At 44.1% G+C, this 27,857-nt stretch overlaps 1 protein-coding gene across 2 annotated transcripts in view; it reads left to right on the top strand.

Annotated features, from left to right (window-relative positions):
- Positions 1-951: 951 nt before the first annotated feature.
- Positions 952-27,857, top strand: part of chm (CHM Rab escort protein) — a 35,434-nt gene continuing 8,528 nt past the window's right edge. Inside the window, exons 1-11 of one of the 2 annotated variants that reach the window (XM_029701560.1) lie at positions 952-1,033; positions 8,282-8,348; positions 8,618-8,690; positions 8,994-9,121; positions 9,382-9,745; positions 11,396-11,512; positions 11,911-12,031; positions 16,684-16,906; positions 21,123-21,200; positions 26,446-26,550; positions 27,166-27,229. In XM_029701560.1, the coding sequence (XP_029557420.1) occupies positions 982-1,033; positions 8,282-8,348; positions 8,618-8,690; positions 8,994-9,121; positions 9,382-9,745; positions 11,396-11,512; positions 11,911-12,031; positions 16,684-16,906; positions 21,123-21,200; positions 26,446-26,550; positions 27,166-27,229 (1,392 nt within the window). In that variant the 5' untranslated portion in view covers positions 952-981. The remainder of the gene's footprint in view (positions 1,034-8,281; positions 8,349-8,617; positions 8,691-8,993; positions 9,122-9,381; positions 9,746-11,395; positions 11,513-11,910; positions 12,032-16,683; positions 16,907-21,122; positions 21,201-26,445; positions 26,551-27,165; positions 27,230-27,857) is intronic. The other variant, XM_029701561.1, reaches the window with a different exon arrangement.

Consider the following 27,857-nt stretch of genomic DNA (forward strand, 5'->3'; position numbering starts at 1 on the left):
ACAAATAGCCTACCTTATCAGAAAACTCCAACCACACCAAAAACATTTATTCAAAACAGCATAGTCACAAAATGGTTACCCTGGCTCAGAAGTAGACTTGCAGAGTAACAACACAGCACAAAACACACAAACCACCTTCAGGGACAATAGGAGGGGATGCGATTATCTGGCCCGGGTTTCCCCGGTGGGAGGAGTTTGCACCGGGTGAAAAGTGATTGCAGGTGCCACGTTCGTGGCTGATGGCAAAGTCAGCTCAAAACAAAAGTGACATAGATTAAGCATGTGGAGTAATTAATAGGATTCTGTGTTTTCACATGCAAAATGTATTGCTTTTTGATGATAAATGTTTAATCTGCCTTCCCAATGAAAACTAGTTAGAGAATTTCAACATACTGTATATTGTATGGAAAAAATATGTTGTACGTTTCTGAACGATTGTTGACAACATGACCGAGCGGTATAGATTACTGTTCGATTTGAGAAGGGCGCTCCTCCCTTACCGCTTTTGCCCGTTCATGTCACGGGCTGGTCCATAGACCGCTGCACCGCAGCTCAGCTTAATCGAACTCCCTCAAGCTCTAATCTGGGCAGGTGGGTCTGGGGTGCTTTTATATGTTGTACATGTTCCCCACCAATTAGGGTCCCCTGAGAAACATGGACCCTATATGAATGCCTGAGATATTAGGGATTGATGGAAAGCTGTTAGGTCCACTGGAGGAGTTCATCAGTGCTGATGCAGTGTATCTTGTTGTTATTTATGTTATCACCTAAATCTCCCATTGCCTACTATATTATGGAATATTGGATGTTGAAGGTATGGTGTTTCTATTTTAGTTTACTTATAGTTACATCTTTACTAATATGATATTACTCATGTTTATTATTTAAGAGAAAATACATGGGATACTTTTTTATTTAATCAGTGTGTGTGTACGTACATGTAACGTCACAGCTAATCTGTCACATGATAGAGTGCTCAACATGGCTGCAGACAACCTACCATCCGAATTTGATGTTATCATACTCGGGACAGGTAATACACTATTCTTGGTTTGCCAGTCTGTGTACTTTCAACCTGTTTCTTGATAACTGTGCCTCTGAAATTGGGGAGGGTGCAAGAATATTGTCTAAAGGTTTCATCCAAAACTGTGAAATGGCTGATAGCATTGGTTGCTAACGCTAGCAGCTTGTTGTTGACGTTAGCAGCTAGCGAGTTATCTTGCTAATTAGGAGCACGGAATATCTAACATGTATACCTGTACCATTTGAATATAAAACGGATAGCTAGCTATAGCTAATGACTTAGCAATTCGTGTCATTTTCTGAACGAGTAAAAAATATTTGTGTGTGTGTGTGTGTGTGTGTGTGTATGTTATAAGCTCACCATTTCAACATCGATAGCTACAGTAGCTAAGGTTTGCTAACTTTGACAACGTCATCAGCTTCCTTGATGGCAACATCTGTGTGAATGTTAGCTATCAGCTATCTGAATTCTTGCTATCGTGTCCCTGTTTGATATGAAGAGCTAGCTAACTAACTTTAACCCAAACAACCAACGTTTGCACATGGTACACAAGGTAAATACAGCCAAACAGCTAGGCATTAGAAAAGGCATCTCTCTAACTTACTGCTCCCAGTTGAGAGAAGCATGCACTGTCATTGTGACTAGCCTGGGCTACTGTTGGGTAGCGAACGCTAAACCTATATTTAGCCAATGAAATGTACAACTGTCTGTGTCCAACCACCACATACAGTATATTTTCCTATCTACCTGTTATAAATGCTAACTAGACAATACAGGATAAGAAATGTAAAATGTCATTATCAGGTTCTTCAGAATAGAAATCGCTTGAACAAATGTTCAGTCACAGATGAGTCTAATGTGATGCCATCTTACACATCCTGCACCTAGCTAATTGTAATTCTACATCATTATTTTGTAACTAAAACGTCTAATTGCTTATTTCTCAAATCCCTAACACACCCATGACTGTTTCAGGGTTGGGTATTTTACTTTCTAAATGTAATCCGTTAGGCCTACAGTTACCAGTTATCTGTTCAAAATTGTAATCAGTAATGTAACTTTTTGATGAACCAAACTCAGTAACGTAATCTGATTACTTTGTTACTTTTTAATGATTTTCTCTTTAAGATGTCTGCATGCTTCCCATCATATGTTTTTTCGTCTGATAATGCACACACAAAAAATGTCTTGAGGCAAGCCAAAGTTCGGTAGCTGAGGTCTTTACCCCTTGGTCAACAGTATGGATTCTTCAATTAAGTGTTTGTTGTCATTCAATGAGAGACTCATTTTCATGCGAATTTTTTCACTTGAGAAATACTACCCCAAAAGTCATAGTTATCTAAGATTAATTTGTACTATTTTTAAGAAATGTATACTTGCTACGGCATCTCAAGAGGGACACTATTGCTGCTTTTTTCTTGTTTTTCAAGCGCAGGTCTTTTAAGGGAGTATGCAAGGCACAGACTTTCACTTCACCTAGCGGAGTTCTGTTAGGAGCCAACATAACTTGGTATGCAGATGCCCTTAAAGGACATTAAAAGAACACAAAAATTATCTAACAAACGCATTTGTTGTCATCGTGGTCTCTGATTTGTGGACAGACTCACTAAGGAGGAACAAACTTGCAGCTTTTTTTTAATGCTGAATTGAATGTCATTGAGTAAACAGAAATGTGTCATAGTGTATTTTTTTTTCCAAACATCCTTTCTAAAATGAAAAGTAATCCGAAAAGTAATCATCTAGTTTTTCAGAAGTTTCTGTAATCTGATTACAATATTTTTGCTGGTTACGTAACTGATTAGTTTTTTTTTTTGTAATCAGATTATATGTCACCGATTACATGTAATCAATTACTCCCAAACGGTGTCAGTAATGATATGAACTCCGTTCACATCACTGGGTTGATCTTAGGCTACATTTTAATTCACCAGTGGAGGCTGCTGAGGGGAGGACGGCTCATAATAATGGCTGGAATGGAGTCAAACACATCAAATACATGGTTTCCATGTGGTTGACTTGATACCACTCCATTCCAGCCTTTATTATGAGCCGTCCTCTCCTCAGCAGCCTCCACTGTAATTCACTATAGGCTAGTTGGCCTACTCTTTGATGAATCCCCAGCACTGGTTTCATTCAATGTTCTGGCAAGACAATGCAATGGTTTGTCTTCATTCAGAATGATGACCTGGGCTTACCAATAAGAATCTAGCCCCAGTAATAGCACAGGAAAGGATACAGGTGCTCTGATTCATTATGTTCAGAAATCAGTCCATGCACAGGCCTGGTACAAAGCACAGAACTGATGCCAGCAGGGGATCCACTGTAGGAGCTCACCAGTGCTGGGATTCGCTATGCAATGGAGGAGGAAAATAAATATTAAAAATGACAGCTCAGATGCCTATTGCTATAATTCAGCACTATGATTGATGGTGTGCAAATTGAATGTCTCTGGCCCACTTCTGGTTTTGCTGGTGCAGAACTTGAAGCCAGCTGGTCCCCATACTGTGGGTGACAACACTGCACTGATGACCCAGTCTATTTCTGTGCAGGCAGTGTTCTGTGTCAAGGTTGGTCAGACAAGCATTTTTTTCCCAGGTTCCCCAGCCTATGTCTTTGTGTTGGGTCTGTGTGCAATAGGTGGCTGTGGACAAGGAACAGTTGTTTATGAATATAGTGGCCCCCTAATGACACCTGTTTTCCATCTGCTGGCCCTTCACCTGTGTGAGGCAGGGTGTTCCTGTTGGTTGCACCCCGTCAGTCCCCTGTTCACACACATCTGACGCTCACCAGGGGGTGACACAGGGGACCTCTGGTCTACGTGGATAGTTCTCTTTTGGACATCTGCGAGTTTAGCCAATTGTAGGCCTAATTCTCTGTTTTACAAATATTTTGTCCATTTGTTTTTGTAATTTAAATAATTTAACCTTGAAATAATTTTCATGAGCATAGCACCCCTGGGCCATTGCAGATCTTTTGCACAGTCGTTAGATTCATATCCCTTAAATAGCCTACGTTTGACATTTTATTTGCTTGACATACTCTCTTATCCAGACTAGTGAGTGTATCCGCAGTAGTGAGTGCAAACGTTTTCAGATTTTTTTTTGTTGCACTAGTCCTCTGTGGGAATCGAACCCACAAGCCTGGCGTTGCAAGCGCCATTCTCTACCGACTGAGCCACACGGGACCTTTTATTTTGAAATGTTCGACTACAGCCAAGTCAGCTGGATGGGAGGTAGCAAGTCAGCACAGGTAAAACCTACAAGGACGTTCTACTAGCTAGCCTAAGTGGAATGGTATCATGGCAAATCGATTGTGTTCCCGGGACAGCAGTGACAGAGATTCACAATTATTCTCGTTCTCATAGTGGAACTGGTCTTGTGCAGAGTCTTAATAGAGAGACAATAAAGCAAACGGAGGCGGCATCTTGCTGAGCCGTTCCCTGCTGTTGTGTTAATGTAACTATCCATCTTGGTAGGACCTCCAGTCACTGCCATGAAGGGCCTCCATTAGCAGGACATGTGATTATGGAACAGAGCCAACAATCACCAGCTTTACTAGTTGACACATCTCTGACTTGCGCTTAGACTTCTTGCTCTGTCGTCAGGTTAAAAACGACAACAAATTGTCTGGTAAAATAACAAGCGAGTCGACTTTTGACACCCACAATCTCAGATTGTTCTGAAATCATTTGTTGTTAGAAACAGATAAGATTAGCATTCCTGCAGCATTATTTTGTTTAAATATAATTTGATCTCTGAGAAATTAAACTAATTGAATGCACAGAAATTGGCTTAAAAAATATATTTTTTAATAGGATTCATAAAATATTAAATAATTATAATACCTAACATCCGATTTGTACCAAACTTTTTTCTAACAATGAGTATGACATGAGGAATCCAAAGAAAGGGCTGTCTTTTGACCATGGACCCCCTACCACAATCCCACTCCAACAACGAGTATGTAGTATCAGTTCTTTATGTCTGACAAGTAGTATAGAGCTGCGGCTCAAAGTATTGTTTATCCTACGTAATGTTTTCTCCGTGAATTTTGTGACGTTTTTTTCCCCTGTTCATAGACATTACATCCTGATAGTACCAGGTTCTGACCACTAGATGGTAAGAGTTTGAAGAATTCTCGATGTTAAAGGGATAGTTCACCCAAAATACAAAATAACATATTGGTTTCCCGTTTGAGTTATGACAGCAATGCATGCTTTGGTTTTGTTGGGCACTGTTTCAAATGCTAACTTTTTAGCATTTGTGTCACAAAATGGAAATAAAATACCAAAAAAACGTCACCTCATTTCACATCTAGCATTGGATTGCATTGGATTTGTGCCACAAATGCTAAAAAGTTAGCATTTGAAACTAGGGGTGTGACAAAAAAAATTATGTGAATTCACAATTCAGATATGGTGCTGCGTACGACCACTAGGGGTCAGTGTAGTTCAATCTACAGCAGTCATGGCTACTTACCAGACAGCGCTCACTTTATTGCTGTTTCCCCATCCACTCAACAACGATGGTATTAATGCAGTTTTAGGTTCTCTGTTGTGTTCCTCTCCTTCATGTTTTCAGTTGTCAGTACATGGGACTTCATGTCCCACTTCTCATCAATGTGATGGCTCGTTGCAGTGATGTACCACAGTGTGTTCAGACGTCTACAATCTGTTGTTAACGTCACGTATGGTGTTTGAGCGCTCGTGCTTTGTACTTGCAGAGCAATCATTGTACAATTTCTCCATCAGGGCCATCACGGTTTTTCCACATGGCGTCTTTTGGTTCCAGATATGCCATTAGGGTATTGAAGCCGACATCCTCTACAATTGACGATGGCTGCATATCAACTGCAATAATTTCTGTAATCAGTGCTGTGATTTTTCTCCCTCTGTCCCTTATCGCACTGCTGCCAGCAACATGTTGGGTCTCATGGTGCCTCCCTTTCAGCATTGCACCTATACTGCCACTGTGGGGTGGGGGGGGGCTTCTTAAACAAAGAATCACCTAATAGCAGGAACAGCACCATCTTGTGGTCAGAACCTGGTTATATCAGGATGATAGGATGGGACATAAACCCAACATCTTCTATGACTCATTTATCTGAACAGGGGGGGAAAAATCTATAAAAAAATGATTCACTGAGAATATATAGCACAGGATGAAGAAACGATACTCCCGAGCCGCAGCGCCATACTACTTGTCAGACATAGAAAACTGAAACTATGTACTGGTCGTTGGGGTGGGATTGGTGTGGAGGGGGAACCGTGGGTAGCTTCTGACCACTTCTTTGGATTCCGCATGTCTTACTCATTGTTAGAAAAGAGTTTAGTCCAAATCAGATTTTAGGTACAAAAATGATTTAATATAATATGAATCCTATAAATTTAAAATGGCCAATTTGGGATGCAATCAATTAGCTTAATTTGTCAGAGATCAAATGATATTTCAGCAAAATAATGTTTCCCGGAATGCTTATCTTATTTTCAGAGCAATCTGAGACGGTGAGTGTCATGGTTTGCAGAAATTACACGGAACGTCCCAAACACAAAACACAACGGCGATTCAAGTCACTGGGTCATCATCTTCTTGTATTGTAAGCTGGATGTTAAAACAAGATGGGCCTACCGCACAGGTTAAGAAAGTCTATCAACTACGAAGACTTCACAGTTGGACTGAATAGAATGGCTGGATTTCATTTGAATCCCATTTTAACAGTGCGCGTGCGTGCGTGTGTGTGCGTATACGAGTGACAGAGAAGAGGATGTGACGGGGTGGTGTTGACTGAAGTGCCTTCCCATCCTGCTCTGTCTGCTGAAGGCTTGCTAGTTTCTGTTGCCTTCCCAAGCGCTCTCAGCCAGACTATAAATAACACGTCAAATGACTTTCAAGGTGGAGAGAGAATCCATTTTGGAATGTTCTCTGAAATGAAGAGTGATTTATGATTTCATACAATTCCTGCTGAAAGCATTTTGGCTTTGCTCGGTCATCAAAGTCCTGCCGGCCCCGATCTATTATTTATCGTGAGGCCTGTCTGTGTGGCATCAGTGCTTTATGGCAGGTAATGTTTGTCTTTAGCAAACATGATGTGGAAAAATCAATACCGGACCCCGATAAATGGCATTAAAAGATGACATCGGAGGTTATTTACAGTTTTTAAAAACATCTCAAGAATGGCCTGGTGGTTAGAGATACAACTATGTCGTTTTTTTTACGCGGTGCAGTTCATTGAGGGAGTGTATTTTATACTTAAGTGTCCACTTAAATCTTTCTTTGTGCTGTCCCAACATTGATACGAGTGGAAACTGGATACTTATACTTCATGTTCTTGCATAGTCCTTGGTGATGCTTACAGCTGTGTAAATCTTTGGTAGCCTATATGCCTAATGTTGAAATGGTGAGGACACAAATGGACAAGAGTAGCATATGTGGAATGAGAGCGTACAGTGCCAAGGTGAAACGGTGTAAGCCTCTGGCTTTCCGTTGTGACTGAGAGATGCTCTCTGTTAAATGACACAGGGAGAGGTTTGGAAGTGGCGGCATGTACATGAGAATAAATCACTTTCCCATTGTGTGTGCGAGATGGGACAGTGCAAGGCCAGATGAGAAAGAAGAGCGATGGAGAGACCAGGATGCCTTGGTGGCTTAATGGAGTTGTTTTCTGGGCTCTATCTGTGGCACTGCCTCTCAATCTCGCTTACCCTAACCCCTATCTCTGTGGTGTGACTCCTCTGCCTGGCCATTTTACCTTTTGTCTTCTCCAGGAAAACGGAAACCTCCGGAATGAATTAGGATCTTTCTCTTGGCTAAATGAATACCAGGTGGATTTTTCCTTGATGTGCTCTTCACGTCAGAGGATAACGCTTTCTTTCCCCTCGGGGCAGGAGCCATTTGTGCCGTGGAAAATGTAGTGCTATTGAAATGGATCTCTTCATTTTATTTGATGCCTATTGTTCATGAACCTTGTTCAACTGCCTACTCCACTAGGCCTTCAAATGCCCTAAGAGTCTCATTCTAGACATTTCTTTCCCATTTGACAATAGAATAAGCAATACACTAAAAGAAATACTCATCACTTCCCGACTCAGCAGGCACTGCCAATGCAGTGAATTGCTTGCCAATTGGTTCAGGTTGGGGGGGGGGGATTCTTAAATTAAATTGAAACTATTCCATTCAGACAAAAGCCACGTGGAAATAATGGGTTGAATGGCTTCGTCTTGGGCTTGACAATGTGTCTCCTGTCTATGTTCATTTTCAGGCCTGTCTGAGTCTGTTATTGCAGCGGCATGCTCCCGTGTTGGACAGAGGGTCTTGCATGTTGACAGGTGAGTCTGAGGGGGGGTGAGGTGGGTGGGTGGGTGGGTGGGTAATGGTATGTTGAATTGCACTGTGGTGAGATGGTGCTCTGGTTAGGCGTTCATTCTGTGTGATTATTTTAGATACAAATTCCAAATAGCCTATTTTAAAAGTACATTCTGGGGTGAATATTTTGTCAAATTGATTCATTTGAAAGTTACTGGTGCATGATTGTGTATGAGGCATGAACCAAGAAATGACCCCAATTCTTACTTGCACTGTATGCTCAATCCTACAGGAGAAACTACTATGCTGGAAACTGGGCCAGTTTCACATTCAATGGACTGCTGTCCTGGATTGAGGAGTACAAAGTGAGTTTAGCTGTGTTTGCTATTATCTTTTATAAATGTAGCACATCATCACAAAGCATGACATTAACTGATTCAACCAATGTGACTAACTGGAGGTGTGAATATTAAATGGTGCGCCTGCTTTGACCTTTTTTAGAAAATAATGTGTTAACTGCGATCGTCCTGAGGGTTCTTGTGAGAGGCCTGGGTAATGGCTTCACGTTGTCCTACAGGCTGTGCGCGTTTGTGGGCGCGTGCAATATATTGTGTTCCCATTTGGATGTCACACGTTTTCTGTAGCCTGTCTCCTGTGTCCTGTGTCAGCAGGCTGGCCAGAGTGAGGAGGCTGTACAAGAGGACTGGAAGGAGAAGCTGGAGGAGGGAGAGGAGGCCCTGGCGCTCAGCTCGATGGACACGTCCATCTCCAACCTGGAAGTATTCTGCTACGCCAGGTACCACTGAAGACAGCAGGTCCCCACACACACACACACACACACACACACACACAGGGGACAAACCTCTGCCCCACCTCTCCATTATTCTCATTTTCAAACAGTCTCCTTGACGAGGGCTTCATTCAGAATAAAGGACCACAGAAAACTCTTCCTACAGGAATTAGCTTACACGGCACTGCCAATGGCCATTTCTAGTTTTGTTTCCACACCTACAAACCTGTTTAATGTCCTCCTAACCTGCTTTGTGTTGTTGGCAGTGAGGAGCCTGAGGAGGAGGTGAATGAGGCTGAGGCTGCGGCTGCAGCCTGGTCCGTCCCTCAAACACCAGACTCAGAGGGGGAGGTAGAGAGGTGTCTGCTCGAGAGCAGTTCTGTGGAGGAGGAAGAGCCAGTGGTGGCCAGTGATGAGGCGTCTCCAGCCTCTGGACCTGATGCTGGGGCAGAGCACACACAACAGGAGGGGCAGGAGGGAGAGGTGCCCAGCCAGGCAGAGGAGACCCAGGCGGAGGAGCAGCAGGCCAGCCCCTCTCCAGCTGAGAGCCAACCAGAGCCCAAGAAAAAGATCACCTATACCAAGATTGTTAAGGAGGGACGGAGGTTCAACATTGACCTTGTGTCTAAGGTTGGTACAGTATATTGAGGTGTTAAAACATTGAGGGGCAATGCTGCAAATTAACACATTGTTCTGTGTAAGTGCATTTTTTCCCCCTGTAAGCTAATGTTTAATTGACTTTAAGGCTAGACCATTTTAACCTCTCTGGCGCATGTGGGACGAACTCGTCCCACCTACGTAACAGCCACTGAAATCCAGTGGCGCGATTTTTGAATCGTTAGAAATACTATTACTTCAATTTCTCAAACATATGACTATTTTACAGCTATTTAAAGACAAGAATCTCGTTAATCTAACCCCACTGTCCGATTTCAAAAAGGCTTTACAACGAAAGCAAAACATTAGATTATGTCAGCAGAGTGCCCAGCCAGAAATAATCAGACACCCATTTTTCAAGCTAGCATATCATGTCACATAAAACCAAACCACAGCTAAATGCAGCACTAACCTTTTATGATCTTCATCAGATGACACACCTAGGACATTGTGTTATACAATACATGCATGTCTGTTCAATCAAGTTCATATTTATATCAAAAAACAGCTTTTTACATTAGCATGTGACGTTCAGAAAAAGCATAACCCCCGCAAACTTCTGGGGAATTTACTAACAGTTTGCTAAATTACTCACGATAAACGTTCACAAAAAGCATAACAATTATTTTAAGAATTATAGATACATTACTCCTCTATGCACTCGATATGTCCGATTTTAAAATAGCTTTTCGGATGAAGCACATTTTGCAATAATCTAAGTACATAGCCCGGCATCACAGGGCTAGCTATTTAGATACCCACCCAGGTCAGCCTCCACCAAAATCACATTTCCTATAAGAAAAATGTTCTTACCTTGCTTGTTCTTCGTCAGAATACACTGCCAGGACTTCTACTTCAATAACAAATGTTGGTTTGGTCCCAAATAATCCATCGTTATATCCAAACAGCGACGTTTTGTTCGTGAGTTCTAGACACTATCAGAATGCTTCATCGCGGTGTCGCGCATGGCGCATTGGCGTGACAAAAATGTCTAAATATTCCATTACCGTACTTCGAAGCATGTCAACCGCTGTTTAAAACCAATTTTTATGCCATTTATCTCGTAGATAAGTGATAATATTCCGACCGGGAATATGCATTGAGCCTAAACAGCCGAATAAAATTTCTCCTCAGGAGCGAATCGTGCACGCGCCTCATTCAAAGGTCCTCTGAGCAGCCACTTACAAAAGGTGATAATGTGTTTCAGCCTGAGGCTCCCTCGTAAACCTTCAGGTTTTTCGCGGGTTCTGAGAGCCTATTGGAGCCCTGGGAATTGTCACGTTACAGCTAAGATCCTTACTTTTCAATAAAAAGATGCAAGACGCACGACTCCTTGTCAGACAGGGTACTTCCTGCTTGAAACCTTGTCAGGTTTTTGCCTGCCATAGGAGTTCTGTTATACTCACAGACACCATTCAAACAGTTTTAGAAAATTCAGAGTGTTTTCTATCCAAACCTGAACAATAATATGCATATTCTAGCTTCTGAGTTGGTGTAGGAGGCAGTTAAAAATGGGAACATATTTTTTCAAAAATTCTCAATACTGCCCCCTATCCCAAACAGGTTAAATGATGCAGCTAAATGCATTCTGTTGCTTATTCGTTAAATTGTGACCGTCCCCAGCTCATGTTCTCTCGTGGCTCACTGGTGGACCTCCTCATCAAGTCCAACGTCAGCAGATACGCAGAGTTTAAAAACGTCACCCGCATCCTTACTTACCGTAACGGGAAGGTGGAACAGGTAGAGAACACATACACACACACACACACACACACACACACAGATGCAGAACTGTGATGTAAGATCTGTCAGATTTAAGTGACTTTCCGATTAATGTCAGATTAATGCTGTGGCACAAACAGCTTTTTAATCTCTGCTGAATGAAAATTTTATATTATCTTCAATGTGTTTACGTTTGATTTACTGAGTGGTGGTTATGACCATCGGTTTTTAATTTGAGTACTTCAATCACTCTGCTCAAGATAGCTGTCCCATGTTTGACCCCACACACTCTCACTTCTCCCCTCCCCCCTGCCTTTTTTATTTTTACACCTCCCTCACACAACCTCACAATTACTTTCTCTCGCCCTTTCTCTCTCCCTCTCTTTCTCTCTCCCTCCCTCCCTGGCTGTCTCCAGGTGCCCTGCTCCAGGGCTGATGTTTTTGGCAGCAAGCAGCTGACTGTGGTGGAGAAAAGGATGCTGATGAAGTTCCTCACCTTTTGCCTGGACTTTGAGCAGCACCCAGAGGAGTACCAGGGTAGGAACCCGCCCCCCCCCCCACCCCTGGTGATATTTCTCCGTCTTCTACCCCCAATGTTCTCTCTCCCTATCCCAGTCCTTTACCCCTGGTACTCTCTTTTCAGTGCTCTCTCTCCCTATCTCAGTCCTCTATCCCTCAGTCCTCTACTTTCTCAGAATGGCGCTACAATGGATAGCAGCCGTTTTACAGGCTCTGGTCCAATTTTGCTACTTTGTGGGGGTGTTTGTGTTGATCTGAACTTTTTTTTTGTACATAATGTTTCCGCTATTGTTTCCTATGACCGGAAAAAGCTTCTGGACATCAGAACACCAGTCACTAACTTCGATTTGGATGAAGATTTCTACTTCAAAGAGTCAGAGGCGCAGGACTTACTGCTTACCCCGGACCAGGCCACAATCATCGAGACTCTAAAAAGGCAGTGTAAGAGAGGCTGACGTGCGGGCACCCTGACGAAACTAAGTCGGCGAGTACATAAACCGCCTCTACCCTCTGTTCTATTGGCGAACGTACAATCACTGGAGAACAAACTGGACGAGCGCCGTTCGAGATTATCATATCAACGTGACCTGAAGAACCTTAATATCCAATGTTTCTCGGAGTGGTGACAGAGCAAGGACATGGATAATATGCATCTAGCAGATTTTTCATTTCATCTGCAGGACAGAACGGCATCATCGGGTAAGCTCAAGGGGAGAGGTGTGTCTCTCTTTGGAGGATGTTTTGAGGTTCTGAATATCTCATGATAAGCTGTAGGCGATATTATTTACCAAAAAAGTTTTAAATCCGTCATACTTAATTTCTACCAACATGTCACCTGAGGCGAAAAAAAACTAGATTGCCTTTACTCCACGCATAGAAACGCATATAAAGCTCTCTCTCGCCCTCCATTTGACAAATCTGACCATAATGCTATCCTCCTGATTCCTGCTTACAAGCAAAAATTCAAACAGGAAAGTACCAGTGACGCGCTCAATACGGAAGTGGTCCGATGAATCTGATGCTCAGCTACAGGACTGTTTCACTAGCACAGACTGGAATATGTTACAGGATTCATCCGATGGCATTGAGTAGTTTACCACATCAGTCGTCGACTTCATTAATAAGTGCATCGACGATGTCATCCCCACGGTGACCGTATGTACATATCCCAACCAGAAGCCATGGATTACAGGCAACATCCGAACTGAGCTAAAGGGTAGAGCTGCCGCTTACAAGGAGCAGGACACTAATCCGGAGTTCATAAGATATCCTGTTACGTCCTCCAACGAACCATCAAACAGGCAATGCATCAATACAGAACTAGGATCGAATCCTACTACACTGGCTCTGACGCTCATTGGATGTGGCAGGGCTTGCAAACTATCACTGATTACAAAGGGAAATCCAGCCACAAGTTGCCCAGAGACGCAAGCCTACCAGGAGAGCTAAATGCCTTCCATGCTCGCTTCTAGGCAAGAAACAATGAACCATGCATGAGAGCACCAGCTGTTCCGGACAACTGTGTGATCATGCTCTCCGTAGCCGATGTGAGTAAGATCTTTAAACAGATTAACATTCACAAGGCCACAGGGCCAGACGGATTACCAGGATGCGTTCTCTGAGCATGAGCTGACCAGCTGGCAACTGTCTTCACTGACATTTTCAACCTCTCCCTGACCCAGTCAGTAATACCAACATGTTTCAAGCAGACTACCATAGTCCCTGTGCCTAAGGACGCCAAGGTAACCTGTCTAAATGACTATCGCCACCTTGGCACTCACATCTGTAGCCATGAAATGCTTTGAAAGGCTGGTCTCAACACCATCATCCCAGACACCAAGGACCCACTCCAATTTGCATACTACCCCAACAGATGACGCCATCTCTCTTTCACTCCAAACTGTCCTTTCCCACCTGGACAAGAGGAACACCTATATGAGAATGTTGTTCATTGACTAAAGCTAAGGTAAGTTCCCTGGGACTGAACGCCTCCCTCTGCAACTGGATCCTGGACTTCCTGACGGGCTCCCCCAGATCGTGAGGGTAGACAACCACATCCGCCACGCTGACCCTCCACACGGGGGATCCTCCGGGGTGTGTGGTTAGTCCCCTCCTGTAATCCCTGTTTACCCATGACTGAGAGGCTGCGCATGACTCCAACAACATTATTAAGTTTACCGGTGACACAATGGTGGTAGGCCTGACCACCGATGATGATGAGACCTGGCATTGTGATGCCAGGACAACAACCTCTGCCTCAACATCAGCAAGACAAAGGAGCGGATCGTGGACTACAGGAAACTGAGGGCTTAGCATGCGCATTCACCTCGGGGCTGTAGTGGAGCGGGTCGAGAGGTTCAAGTTCCTCGGTGTCCACATCACTAAGGATCTATCATGGTCCACACACCAACAAAGTCGTTAAGAGGGCACAACAACGCCTCTTCTCCAGGAGGCTGAAAAGATTTCGCATGGGTCTTCAGATCCTCAAAAACTTCTACAGCTGCACCATTGAGAGCATCTTGACAGGCTGCATCACTGCTTGGTATGGCAACTGCTTGTCATCTGATTGCAAAAACTACAGAGGGTAGTGCATATGACCCAGTACATCACTGAGGCCAAGCTCCCTGCAATTCAGCACCTCTATACCACGTGGTGTCAGAGGAAGGCCTTAGAAATTGTCGGACTCCAGCAACCCAATTCATAGACTGTTCTCTCTCCAACCGCATAGCAAGCAGTGCCGATGCACGAAGTCTGGAACCATCAGGACCCCGATCAGCTTCTACCCCCAAGCCATAAGACTGCTAAATAGTTAGTCCGGGTAGCTATTTGGTTAGCTATATAACTATCTGCATTCACCCTTTTTGCACCCTTTTTTTACCCATCACATACGCTGCTGCTACTGTTTATCTGCCACTTTATTCCTAGTTATGTGTACATACAGTATCTACCTCAATTACCTCGTATCCCCTGCAAATCAACTCTGTACTGGTACCCCGTGTATATAGTCAAGTTATCATTACTCATTGTGTGTTTATTACTTTTATTATTACGTGTTTTAACTTTATACTGAACAAAAATATCAACGCAACATGCAACAATTTCAACGATTTTACAGAGTTACAGTTCATATGAGGAAATTGGTCAATTTAAAGAAATTCATTAGGCCCTAATCTATGGATTCCACATGACTGGGAATACAGATATGGAGATGTTGGTCACAGATGCTTAAAATAAAAAATAAGGGGCATTAATCAGAAAACCAGTCAGTATCAGGTGTGACCACCATTTGCCTCATGTAGCGTGACACATCTTCTCATAGAGTTGATCAGGCTGTTGATTGTGGAATGTTGTCCCACTCCTCTTCAATGGCTGTGCTAAGTTGCTGGATATTGGTGGGAACTGGAACACACTGTCGTACATGTCGATCCAATCCAGAGAATCCTAAACATGCTCAATGAGTGACATGTCTGGTGATTCCAAGAATTGTGTAGATATCCTTGCGACGTGGGGCTGTGCATTATCATGCTGAAACATGAGTTGATGGCGGCAGATGAATGGCACGACAATGGGCCTCAGGATCTTGTCAGGGTATCTCTGTGCATTCAAATTGCCATCGATAAAATGCAATTGTGTTCGTTGTCCGTAGCTTATGCCTGCCCATACCATAACCCCATCGCCACCATGGGGCACTCTGTTCAAAACGTTGACATCAGCAAATCGCTCGTCCACATAACGCCATACATGCTGTCTGCCATCTGCCCGGTACAGTTGAACCCGGGATTAATATGTGAAGAGCACACTTCTCCATGGTGCCAGTGGCCATCGGAAGTAAACATTTACCCACTGAAGTCGGTTACGTCTCCGAACTGCAGTCAAGTCAAGACCCTGGTGAGGACAACGAGCATGCAGATGAGCTTCCCTGGGACACTTTCTGACAGTTTGTGCAGAAATTCTTTGGTTGTGCAAACCCATCAGCTGTCTGGGTGGCTGGTCTCAGATGATCCCGCAGGTGAAAAAGCCGGATGTGGAGGTCCTGGGCTGCCGCGATTACACGTGGTCTATGGCCGGTTGGACGTACTGCCAAATTCTTTAAAATGACATTGGAGGTGGCTTGTGCTAGAGAAATGAACATTCAATTATCTGTCAACAGCTCTGGTGGACATTCCTGTAGTTAGTATGCCAATTGCATGCTCCCTCAACTTGAGACATCTGTGGCGTTGTGTAACAAAACTGCACATTTTAGAATAGCCTTTTATTGTTCGCAGCACAAGGTGCACCTGTGTAATGATCATGCCATTTAATCAGCTTCTTGATATGCCACACTTGTCAGGTGGATGTATTATCTTGGCAAAGGAGAAGTGCTCACGAACAGCGACCTAAACACATTTTTGCCCAAAATTTGAGAGAAATAAGTTTTTTTTGTGTATAGACAATCACTGGGATCTTTTATTTCAGCTCATGAAACATGGGACCAAGACTTTACATGTTGCGTTTTATATTTTTGTTCAGTGTGTAATTTTTTTTTATATTTCCTTTCTCTCTGCATTGGTGAGAAGGGCCTGTAAAGTAAGCATTTCACTTGTGTAACTCTAAACCTGTTGCTTATGATGATGATTTGATCTCTCTCCATCTTAGGCCTCTCCCTCACTCCTACCTTCTCTCCTCTCCAGACTTCTCGGAGCATTCCTTCTGGGACTTCCTGCAGACCAAGAAGCTGACGGACAACCTGCAGCATTTCATCCTTCACTCCATTGCCATGGTGATCCCGGAGGTGTGCACGGTGGAAGGCCTGAGAGCCACGCAGCACTTCCTGCGCTGTCTGGGGCGCTACGGCAACACGCCCTTCCTGTTCCCCCTCTACGGCCTGGGGGAGATCCCTCAGTGCTTCTGCAGGTCAGTGGTTCCTCATGTCTGGGTTTACCTCACACCACTGGTACATGATGATGAATCTATCCTACTGTACATAACAAAATGTACACACGACTATAAAGTCACTGAATTCCAGCTATGTGTTTGGATTGGGTGCCAGACCTATATTGACAGGGTACTAGAGATGGGAGGTGATCTTTGTGATATGGGGATGAGACCTGGGTTTGTGCTCTGACTCCGAGGCTCTCTGCTCCGCTGGGCTCTGGATGGCAGCTTTTAGCACTGCAGGTCTTCAGGGAGCTCTCCTGTGAAACTGTAGCACTTAGAGCCGAGTGAGCTTCAGGATGTGTCCCCCACGGCTGCTGCTCATACTGCTGCAGGGGCCATGGCGGCTCACAGCCAGGCAATGGGAGAACAGCTCCCCAAAGGCCGTGGATGCAGCTGGATATAGCCTAGCCTTGAACACTTGTCTCGGGGTTATGCATATGACTCTGCCTGCCTGCCTGCATGTGTTTCCATCCTCTGAATGGGAGATATCCACACCATGGAGGTGTGTTGAGCTGAATGCATGGGTGCCAACATCCCGAGCGGAGCTGCACATACGACAGAGCAGCCTTGACCCTGGAGATGGAAGGTAATGTTCTTTTGCAGCTGCAGTGCTGTCAAAGTCAGTGCCATGCCGCCGATCTATCTGCGACGCAATCAATTTGCATCCAACTAAATCCATCATGGAGATTGGCTGCACACCTCACGGTACAGAGGTGTAATAACACAGACCAGGTTTTAACCTTAAATGAATCATGTTGGAAATGAGGGCAATATGTGCTTGAGCTGTGTAATGCATTTATTCCCTGAGAAACTGGTTTTGGTTGAAGCAATTATAGCAGAATTGTTGCTTTATTATAATACACTTTTTCTCTTCCTATATTGTTCTAGTAATTCATAGACAATTATGAATACATAGTTAGAGCAACGGAATGGAGCCATGTCTTGCTCGTCGGGCTTTTACCTGTCAGAGTACATGTAGAGACATAACTCCAACAATGTAGGAGATGGAGGTTGGATTCATCTTCCACCTGACTTTTAGAATTTTAATAAAGGTCCTCTGCTCGAGGCTCAGTCATTTGCATATTTGATTCCCACTCCTTCCCCCCTAATCTACTCCTCCGACGTTCAGATAAGCAAGGTAAAGAGCCGACACATGATCACACCTGTCTGTCGCTGCACAACTCTCTCTCCCTCTCTCCCTCCCTCCCTCTTAGTGGCAGTGAATATCTGTTGTTCATGCATACTGGATTGCCATGTCTTTTATTTTTGTTCTACAGGTGATAATAGTTGGAATTGAGCTGTTACTTTAACCTCCCTAGTTTTATATTGTTTGAATGAAAACGTCACGCCTCACCTTGAGTTCAAACCCTGACTCTGTTGGTCTGTAGGCGAGGTAGTTTTATTCTCAGTGTCTCCTCCCAAACATTTTAGGTAGCTACGGTTCCAATGTTTGTGTTTTTGGAACGTTAGAACGGTGAAGAAGTGGCTGGAGAGAACAAGAAGAAGCAGTAGAAAATGTCTGATGGGTAAGGTGGAGTCTGAAAGTGATGAACACAAGAAGCGGAGCTAGGGAGTACGAGGTATAGGGAGAAAAAGTATTTGAGAGCGGTGTGAGTGAGGGGTGGTAGGGAGGCGGGATCATCCATCAATGTGATACCTGCCTTGCAGGTGATGGATGGATAGATGGCCGTGCAAACTCAATAATGCTCACTCTCTCAGGTTATTCACAGATCAGCGAGCAGCACTGCTAATAAAGTGATGAAATGCTTTTGTGTCCTTGCCTGGATTATTCCTCAAGTTTTGACAGGGAAGACTCTTTTTAATTTCTAAATAACCTTTGGCGCTTTGACTGCAGTAGTCCGTCTTCTGCCTCTGTCCCTCGCACCGTTCTATGGCGTGTGACCGCGGTGGTGGTGGGGTGGGGGGTAGACCTCCATTCATTTACCCTGAAAAAGAATTTGGCCGTGACACGCTTTGATTTGCATGCCGTGTTGCCACGCTCCAATCAGACAGCAGTCAGAATGAAACAGATTGAGAGGATGGGGGAAATGCATTAATTAGTGCAGATGATTGTCTGTTGAGCATTCAGTCACAGATCATATTTCCTCATCTTTTTTTTCCCACTCATGGAGCAATAAACATCTAATTTATTCGGATCCAACAGGATTTAATTTTGTGCAGAAGGCCTCGCCAGGCGCCATGGTGCTTTGTTTTCTTTTAATTATTGGCCAACCATTAGCCCCCCACTCTGCCTCCCAGCTCCCCAGATTACAGCAGAATCTTCCAGCAATGATTTTGACAGGTAAGTGCTCTGTGTACGCACTGTAATTTTGTTTGTTTAGCGTGTCCTGGACATGGTGAGGATTTATTGTCCACGTCCGTGACTGCCGGTTAAACCCTCTGAAAACCATCTGAAATCCTCCCAGGACCCTTTAAAACCTCCCACCCTTTTCTCCTGCTTGGCCGTGGTGGATGAATGCATGCATCTACAGAACCTGCAGCTTCTCTTCCACCTGGTCTTCTAAGGGTTGAGTCGGGGGGCTTAGTTCAGCACTGGAACATCTACAGGAGACCCAAAGTGAACTTTGAAGCACACGGTATTGCTAAGCAGTGCTACTCAATACACCTACTCTGTCATACACTTTAGATTTGTCTCTGAACTGTAAAGGAACCGAGTGGATCATTTTTCGAGCATTTCTCCATCTGAGGAGGAGGTATGCACAGCACTTGCTGGCCCTACAGGTTTGTCGAACGTTGAGAGAAACACCCCCGGACGTCAATGTCATGACTGAGAGATGAGAAGTCTAGCGAACACTGCAGCGATTCAAGACCTAGAGGTGGACACGTCCAGTGTAAACTTGTAAATGCATTCTCTGCCATCATCTAAGGTATGGGATTGAGTTGTCAAGAAAATGAGGACTGCCAGCCTTTTTTAAGGCTGTTCTATTTATTTCTGCCTTGCTTGAGATACTGCCGCTAGAGCCTCGAGCTTATTTCTGCTCTTGTTACATTACCTTTTAATTACAGAAATAACTAGTTGGAGGCAGTTGTTTTGTATGAGAGGGGAGAGGAGGGTTGTCGAAGATTTATTTTGGATGTGACCTTCTCCACACTAGCTACAGCTGTAATCAGTGGAATTAATAGCGTAATCAAATTATACACAAACTCATAAATCATCGCCGAGCGCACTGTCACGGAGTTCGGCTATTAATGGCCCCTATTGTTTTGCCACCGTATTAAAAAATCACGTCCCCTGATTCCCGCCTTGATAGGAACTGAAATGCCATTTAGAGGCTATAAAGACCGGGGGCTCAGAGGGGTCCCAGATTTTCACAACTGTTAATTTAGCAGCGATGCAGAGTGATGTCGCAGATGCCAAAGGGGGGGGGGGGGGGGGCGAGTCAGGGCCGGCCGCGCTGCAGCGGCGCCTTTTCAGCCGGGGGATGGCATCATTGGGACAGACAGCGGCCAGTTAATTAGAGTAATATCAGCTTAAACGTCTGTCAGTTAGGGTTAATGACATCAAAAGGGGTTCCCTGGCGTCTGAATGGGGTTCTGTAGAGGCCATGCGATGGGCCTGGATGATTGCCTGTGAGTTTTATTCTCTTGATGTTTTATTAAGATGCCATGTCTGGTAATTCATCTATGGGGCAGGTACAAACCTTTTTAGGAGCAACGGTGATGGTTGTCTGTGAGGTAGGCGTGTCTTGGTCCCTCCTCTCCATTCCTCCCTCTGTTTTCTCTCGACCTGCTCTCCCCAGTCCGTCACAGCTGGCAGAGCTCCCTTAAACCCCAGCCATCTCTCTCCGTTATTCCCACTGTGTTGAAAGAGCCAGTGCCAGGCTCATAGACCTGTGCTGTCTGTATGCAGCTGCGTCTCTGTGGGTGGAGCACACATGAACCTGGCCAAAGCACACAGTCTGCACTGTGTTCGCCACTGTTTTACTTCAAAGTAATTCAACCCAAGTATACTTGATTTTTGCAAAGTTTTGCCAAAGCAAGGATCATCCACAGTTTTTATATGTAATTGTCACCACATTAAGTCGTTTGAGGTGATTTGGAAAAAAGTCACATTTATTTGTCATACACATTTTGGAGTATTTTATAGTGCATTGCAGTGAATATCCTATATGTTTATTCACTGACTGGCCACTGTCTTAAAGGACTTGTCTCTTTTGTATATTTTTCTCAGGATGTGTGCTGTCTTTGGAGGGATCTATTGTCTTCGCCACTCAGTTCAGTGTCTGGTTCTGGACAAGGAGTCCGGCAAGTGAGTATTCCATCGCCAATTCACCACAACACACACACCAGTCCCCTCCCTTCCCCCCACCACAATAAAGAAGTGTGAGAACAAAAAAAAGTGAGAACAAAGCAGTAAAAGAGAGCTGGATTTGTGTTCAGGGCTGAGATAACAAAAAAGCTGCCCTGTTCTCGTCAAGCCCCTTTGTTCCAGCCCTCCAATCAGGGAGCAACCTCGATTAGAAGTAATTTGTGTATGTGGTCCTCCAAAACAAGGAAAGAAGAGGGGGTCCGGAATATAGATACGAAATTAATTCTCTGGGAGACGGGAGAACCAACCCCCCCCCCCCACCCCCCACCTGAAGCAGCCAAGCTCGGAAGACAAATCACAGGCCCTGCCACTTGGGCTGGCGATGAGTGATGCTGGTTTTTCCTCGTGGCCTTACCTCCACTAATTGATTTTCATCTGAAGACAAAAAAGCCCTCTGTTACTGCCTCTTAAAAAATGAGAGTTCATCTCCAGTCTCCCTTGATTAATCTGTGCTGATAATGTGCGTCAGGCCCTACTAGAAAGCCCTTTTAATGAGTTTCAAAGGTAGATTGTTGTCATAAACTAGGTTAGATTAGTTTTTTTTTGGAAGGCTCGATATTGAGATTCTTTCATCTTGGTGGTGGGTGACCCTGGGGGCCAGGAATCTTGTGGTGGAGCAGCGTCGTGAGGAGTAATACTGTATGTGCTCTCTCTCTCTCTCTAATACTCGGCCCAAAGACTGAAACTCCCAGCCCCTGTCTCTACAGCCGGTCTCTGATGTTGGCCATTGGGGAAATACTGCCTTCTGGGACCTCAGACTGGAAAGTGCAGTTCCTTTGATAATGTGTCCCTCTTTGTGCAAAATGCTAATGGTACTCAAGTCTTTGGTTACGGCTCTCTTTTTCATTTGACGTATCCACGTGCAGCCGGTTGGGATTTCCTAGAGTGCTCGTGGTTCATGGTTTTTATCTACTTACTACCCAGCGCTCTGCGAATCCTAATGCGCGCCACACACTGACTCGTCCCCTCTAGTCAGAAGTGCCATTTTAACACATTGATACGTGCAAAGTCAATGGCAAGCGCTAAAGCACAGACCCGAGTCAGAACCAGCCGCGGTCTCTCCTAGTTTTCTGTGTGAACGGCGTTTCAGGTTGGAGCTGATCCAATGCCATGTCAGTCAGCGCTAGAGAGAAGTCCATAAACGAGCGGTGAGGCGTTGTCTAGAGGGCCGCGCCGTTCTCCACGTGCGCCGCACAGGTGTCTACTCTGCTCCTTGTTCCAAGGCAAGCCTAATTCATCATCAGTGGGGGAAAAAGTTTTGCGAAGGTGAAAAAAAATACAAAAAAATGGCAAGGTGTCTGCCAGGCTGAACAATGATTTTAATTTCCCCGGCGTCATAAATTACCTCCTTATGTCTCCTCTTATTACATACATAAAGCTGAAAAGGGTAGAGGGAGATTAATAATGCAGCACCAGCAGTGGATGATGTGACCTAACATCCCAGCTGCCACTTGTCTGTCCTATCCTGTCCTGGACCTGCTCCTCCATACTACTACAGCAGACACCTGCACCGCCTGTCTGTCTGCCTGCCTGTCTGTCTGTCTCTCCTGACTCCACTGACCAGCCGCTTCACTCCTGTCACTATCCATCCCTTAGTCTTAATGCGCTTTGATCCTAGTCACTTCCAACAGAGGAGAACTTGACTGTGACAGTAATGTCCAGTAAGTCATGTGGGGGAAGAGTTAGTTTGTTTCACTTGGCCGAAGTAAAGAGTTCCTTCCAGTTGAGATGTTTATCAAAGTCGTAACTGTGCATGACTGTGTATAAGGCTGTGACCATGATTGCTATGTGTATGACCTGCGTGCTTTATGAACACTGTTTATCAACTACAGTTCTGATCAATAAAGCCTGCCGTGGCCTTGTGGGTAGGGGGACGGTAATCATACTATTAGTGGTTACTTCCAAGCTGGACCTTACCTTTTTTTTTATGTCTCGGCTCAGGTTATGCCTGCAGGTGTGCGGATGACAGTGGATATACATTTAGTGTTGAAGCACATTTACTTTATCCTCCTATTTAAGATGAAAATAGTTATGTTTATTTAGATATATAGCACTCATGAAGGTAGTTTCCAGGATGTGCAGTATTTTTTGCTTCAAGAAACAGTGGGTGTTCTCTCAGGGATGTGAAGGTTGTGGCCTGTATCCCGTCTCCTATATCCCATATCCCACTCCATTGGTTTAGGATTGATTTGAACTGCCAGCTCCCACTGCCAAGCCCCCTCCTAGTAAATAAATCTTCATTTACATAAACAGTCCGTCCTGCAGTCAATCTCTCCTAGGTGAGGATTATTCGGAGGGGTGCGGGTTTGGAGGGGGGTGGGAGCGAGCGTTTTGGAGTGCCGCTTGCCTTCTCCTTTATTGTGTTGTGAAAGTCCATTTCAAGGATGTCACCCCAAGCCCATTAGTTTGGATAATGAGCCCTATAAAGCACATTTATAACTCTTGACATAACAAGCAGACAGATTCCCCACCGTTCCCCCTCTGTCGGAGAGGAGCAACGCAGGAAGGTCACACTGCTGCTGCCCAGGACAGGGGGCTCAGAGAGCCCTCGTCCTGCCTCTCCTAGCCTCACCTCGCTCACACTGGCTAACTCACAGATTGCACCAATCTGGCCAATGTTTTGGGTTCTGTTTTGTGCTTGCATTGTTTGGACAAAAAAAGAGAACGTATTCAACTCTGGCTTTTCTTACAAAGATTAATGAATCAGCCCAGGCCATTTGTATTTGTTTCGACGGTGGTGCATTGAGAAGCTGCCAAAACAATCCTTCTCTTTTGTGCTGGACTATAGGCTGTAATGTTCTGAGGCACAGATGCCAACTGTATTCCCTTTCTTGACAAAGGTCATTAATTAATACCATCTCATGAAGCATACAGCTCAGGTCGGTAAAGGTGTTTGGTATAACAATGGAGTGTTTATTTTTGTGTTGTCAACAAACGAAAAAAATGACGTGGCCACAGATCTTATTTTTTTCCCCCGGACTAAAGGTCCTGACGCTTCAGATCATGTTCTGCGCATGCGTTTATTTGTTTATTTTCTACTTTACGCACAGTCTCTGCTCTACTGGGGCGGCAGGTAGCCTAGTGGTTAGAGCGTTGGGCCAGTAAACGAAATCAAATCCACGAGCTGACAAGGTAAAAATCTGTCATTCTGCCCCTGTATTTACAGGGCACTGTTCCCTGTAAATAAGAATTTGTTTTTAACTGACTTGCGTGGTTAAATAAAGGTTCAATTTAAATTAAAAATAAATACTCGTAGAGAACACTCTGGGGAATGGTTCTCAATTAATAATAAATAATAAAGTTAGATCAAAGCTGAATCAATGTCTGCAAGATCACACAATGACAGAATATAATGTTACTGTAATACAAAAACACCACTACATTTTTCTTTCATGTGGCCAAAACTCAACAGCGCGCACCACTAGGCAAAATACACAGGGAGGCTATGTTAGTTTCTTCAAGGGAAATTTCACAATTTTTCAAACGGCACCACCCCAACATCAACATATGTGAAAATGGCTTTTCTATGTTTTGTAGTAAAAAAAAAGCAGGCAATGCCTACTCGTAATTAGTTAAAATCATGACGCACATTGATGACATCATTTAGAAACACTATCTTTTCCCCCCCCACAAAACATAGAAACGCGTCCTTTTCACATATGTTGATGCTGGAGGTGATGAATATGAAGTAGAAATTTTGAGAAATGTCCCTTTAACACGATATGCTAAAACGTGCACACTGTACATCATTCAAAACAGCACTGTACGCTACTTCGGAACAACACTGCAGAACTCCAAATCTAAATCCATATCCCCATGAAACCGATTGAGATTTAATGGATGGTATGTAGATGCTGCATGGACGTTTCACTGGTAAAACTTGTAAGAATTATCATTCATGATTGACTGTGAGAAATGTGAAGGGAAGGAGACCAAAGAAATGTGTCCGTAATGTATAGGTAAAGAAACGCATGCACAGAACTTGATCCGAACATGTGCAGAAGCTTTGGGACCTTTTTTAATCCAGGGGAAAAAAGGGTCAGGGACAAGTCGTATCCGTAGCCACTCAACGGATGCAAATCAAAACCGCATCTGTAGACTTAAGCAACATATTTATGGCATACTCCTGAGGACCAGTATACGCCCACACCATTCTGTTCACGGGTTGACTCATAAAGCCACAGTCCCCGCTGTTAAATCCGTGGGGAGGGTTTAGGGTCATGAAATATTGTGTGGATGAAGGGCGGCTGGTAGAAATGTATAGTTTTAGTGCAATTCATATCTATAGGCTACATTGAAGTTTTACTTTCATTATTTGTATCTGGCATTTGTGTGTAAGCCTAAGCTTTAGGGCCTAACTGTATGAGTGCCAAATACACGCCAATCACCAAATGCTTTTGGGACTTAGGCAGAAAAAGTTAAAGTCGTCCCACTGAGGCAAATAGGATACATTTGGAACTGTACATTTTCTCTATTTGCGGGTTAGAATCAGGTGCAGGCCTCCGATTTTCACTCGCATACAACTGAGTGTACAAAACATTAGGAACACCTTCCTAATATTGAGTTGCACCCCGTTTAACCCTCAGAACAGCCTCAATTTGTCAGGGCATGGACTCTACAAGGTGTCGAAAGCGTTCCACAGGGATGCTGGCCCATGTTGACTCCAATGCTTCCCGCAGTTGTGTCTAGATGGCTGGATGTCCTTTGGGTGGTGGACCACTCTTGATTCACACGGGAAACTGTTGAACATGAAAAACCCAGCATCGTTGCAGTTCTTGACACACTCAAACCAGTGCACCTTGCACCTACTACCATACCCTGTTCAAAGGCACTTCAATCTTTTGTCTTGCTCATTCCTCCTCTGAATGGCACACATACACAATCCATGTCTCAATTGTCTCAAAACTTTAAAAAAAAGTGGATTTAAAAGTGAATTTAACATGTGACATCAATAAGGGATCACAGCTTTCATGGAAAGAGTTTATAGTCGGGCAGTTGCAGATGGGTTATTAGCAATTGCGGGTGGGTGCGGGTGACATACTTAATATAACATAATTTAAAAAGGTAATTAATTAAAAAAAATATAAGTAAAACTTTCACTCAATTTTTGGTCATATTTCATAAAAATCTGGAAACACTGGACAGTTACTTTAATCTTTTTTCCTTTTTTTTTCTCTTGTTCAAGGTGCAAAGCTGTGATTGACACTCATGGTCAGAGAATCAGCTGCAGTCACTTTGTGGTGGAGGATGGCTACATTGGGGCAGACCAGAGGAAGAACACGGATTCCAGGTGAGAGTGGCTCCCAATACTCCTCCTCAGCACCTTCTCTACCTAGCCATTGATGCTGGTCTCACCTACAGTTTCAGGCAGCACATTAATTTAGTGAGAACAGTGCATAGCCTACATAGAGGTGACATTTCTTGTGAAGTCAACTTGGGAGGAGGGGTCTCTGTGCCGATAACGGAGGATCTTTCCTCAGGTCTTCGTGCGGTAGGACACTTTTCAGTGGTGTCATGGTGAAAGGGCTGATTATCCCAGACACACTCCACAGACCTGGCTGCAGGTGACTGGGCTCTGCTCTGCTCTGCTCGCCACACCGCCGCCTGCCTCCGTCAATGGAGACCTTGACATTTACACCACTGACCCCAATTAGAGCATGACTAATGCTCTTAAAGACGGCAGCGCAGAATGACTGGGCCGGCCCGGCCAGAACCAACCCAGCCACTGTTCTGTTGTAGCACGGCCCAGACTGGACTGTCTCACAGCCAAAATCTACCGCAAAAAAGAGAAAGGAAAACAGTGCAGTAATAATCTAATAATATTGGTGCTGCTGTTTTTTTTTTCTCTTTCTCTACTGTTGTCCCCCCCCTTCCTCTCTTTCATCCATCCTCTCTCTTTTCACAGGCAGATATCCAGAGCTGTTCTCATCACAGACCGGTCAATTCTGCCATCTGATTCTGAACAGCAGGTAGTATACTGTTGTTCTCCATATGGCTCATCCCCTATCCTGTGTCCCACACAAAGAGATGTTTTGACATATTCAAAGGGAACACACATCCCCCCCCCCCCCCCTTTTACAAGCACAAAATACATTTAAATGCTATTCAGATATCCAGTGTGGCTTAGCGGTATTCCTGCCGAGCCTGCATTTTTGCTACTCCTGTTGTTTTGCATTACATTATATTTTATGCTCTATCACATTTGTATAGATTCTTGGTCCGCGTCCAAGTTCTCAGCGAAGAAACAGCAAAACATCAAAGCTAATTTGGGAGATCATTACAATAGTTCTGACGTGCGGCTGTCTACCATTTAAGATCTCCAAATAAATTGCGGAAAAAGTAACCAGTTCAATGAAAGCCCCCTCTAATGCTGTTTGTTGTGACTGGTTTGGAATTTGATAAAATAATCCTACCGGCTGGAGAATGGGAATTGACATGCTAGCATTAGGTACGCTAATTTGAGTGCCAGTCTTCGATATGGATATGAAAAACATGGAATAATGGCATAGAACACGTTGAATGAAATCTGATCAATCCAATTCCCTAATGTGTCTGCATAAAGAGAATATATCCATTGAATTTTCATCCCTTCTTTCA

Source organism: Salmo trutta, chromosome 19, assembly GCF_901001165.1.
Source record: "Salmo trutta chromosome 19, fSalTru1.1, whole genome shotgun sequence".
Classification (NCBI taxonomy): domain Eukaryota; kingdom Metazoa; phylum Chordata; class Actinopteri; order Salmoniformes; family Salmonidae; genus Salmo; species Salmo trutta.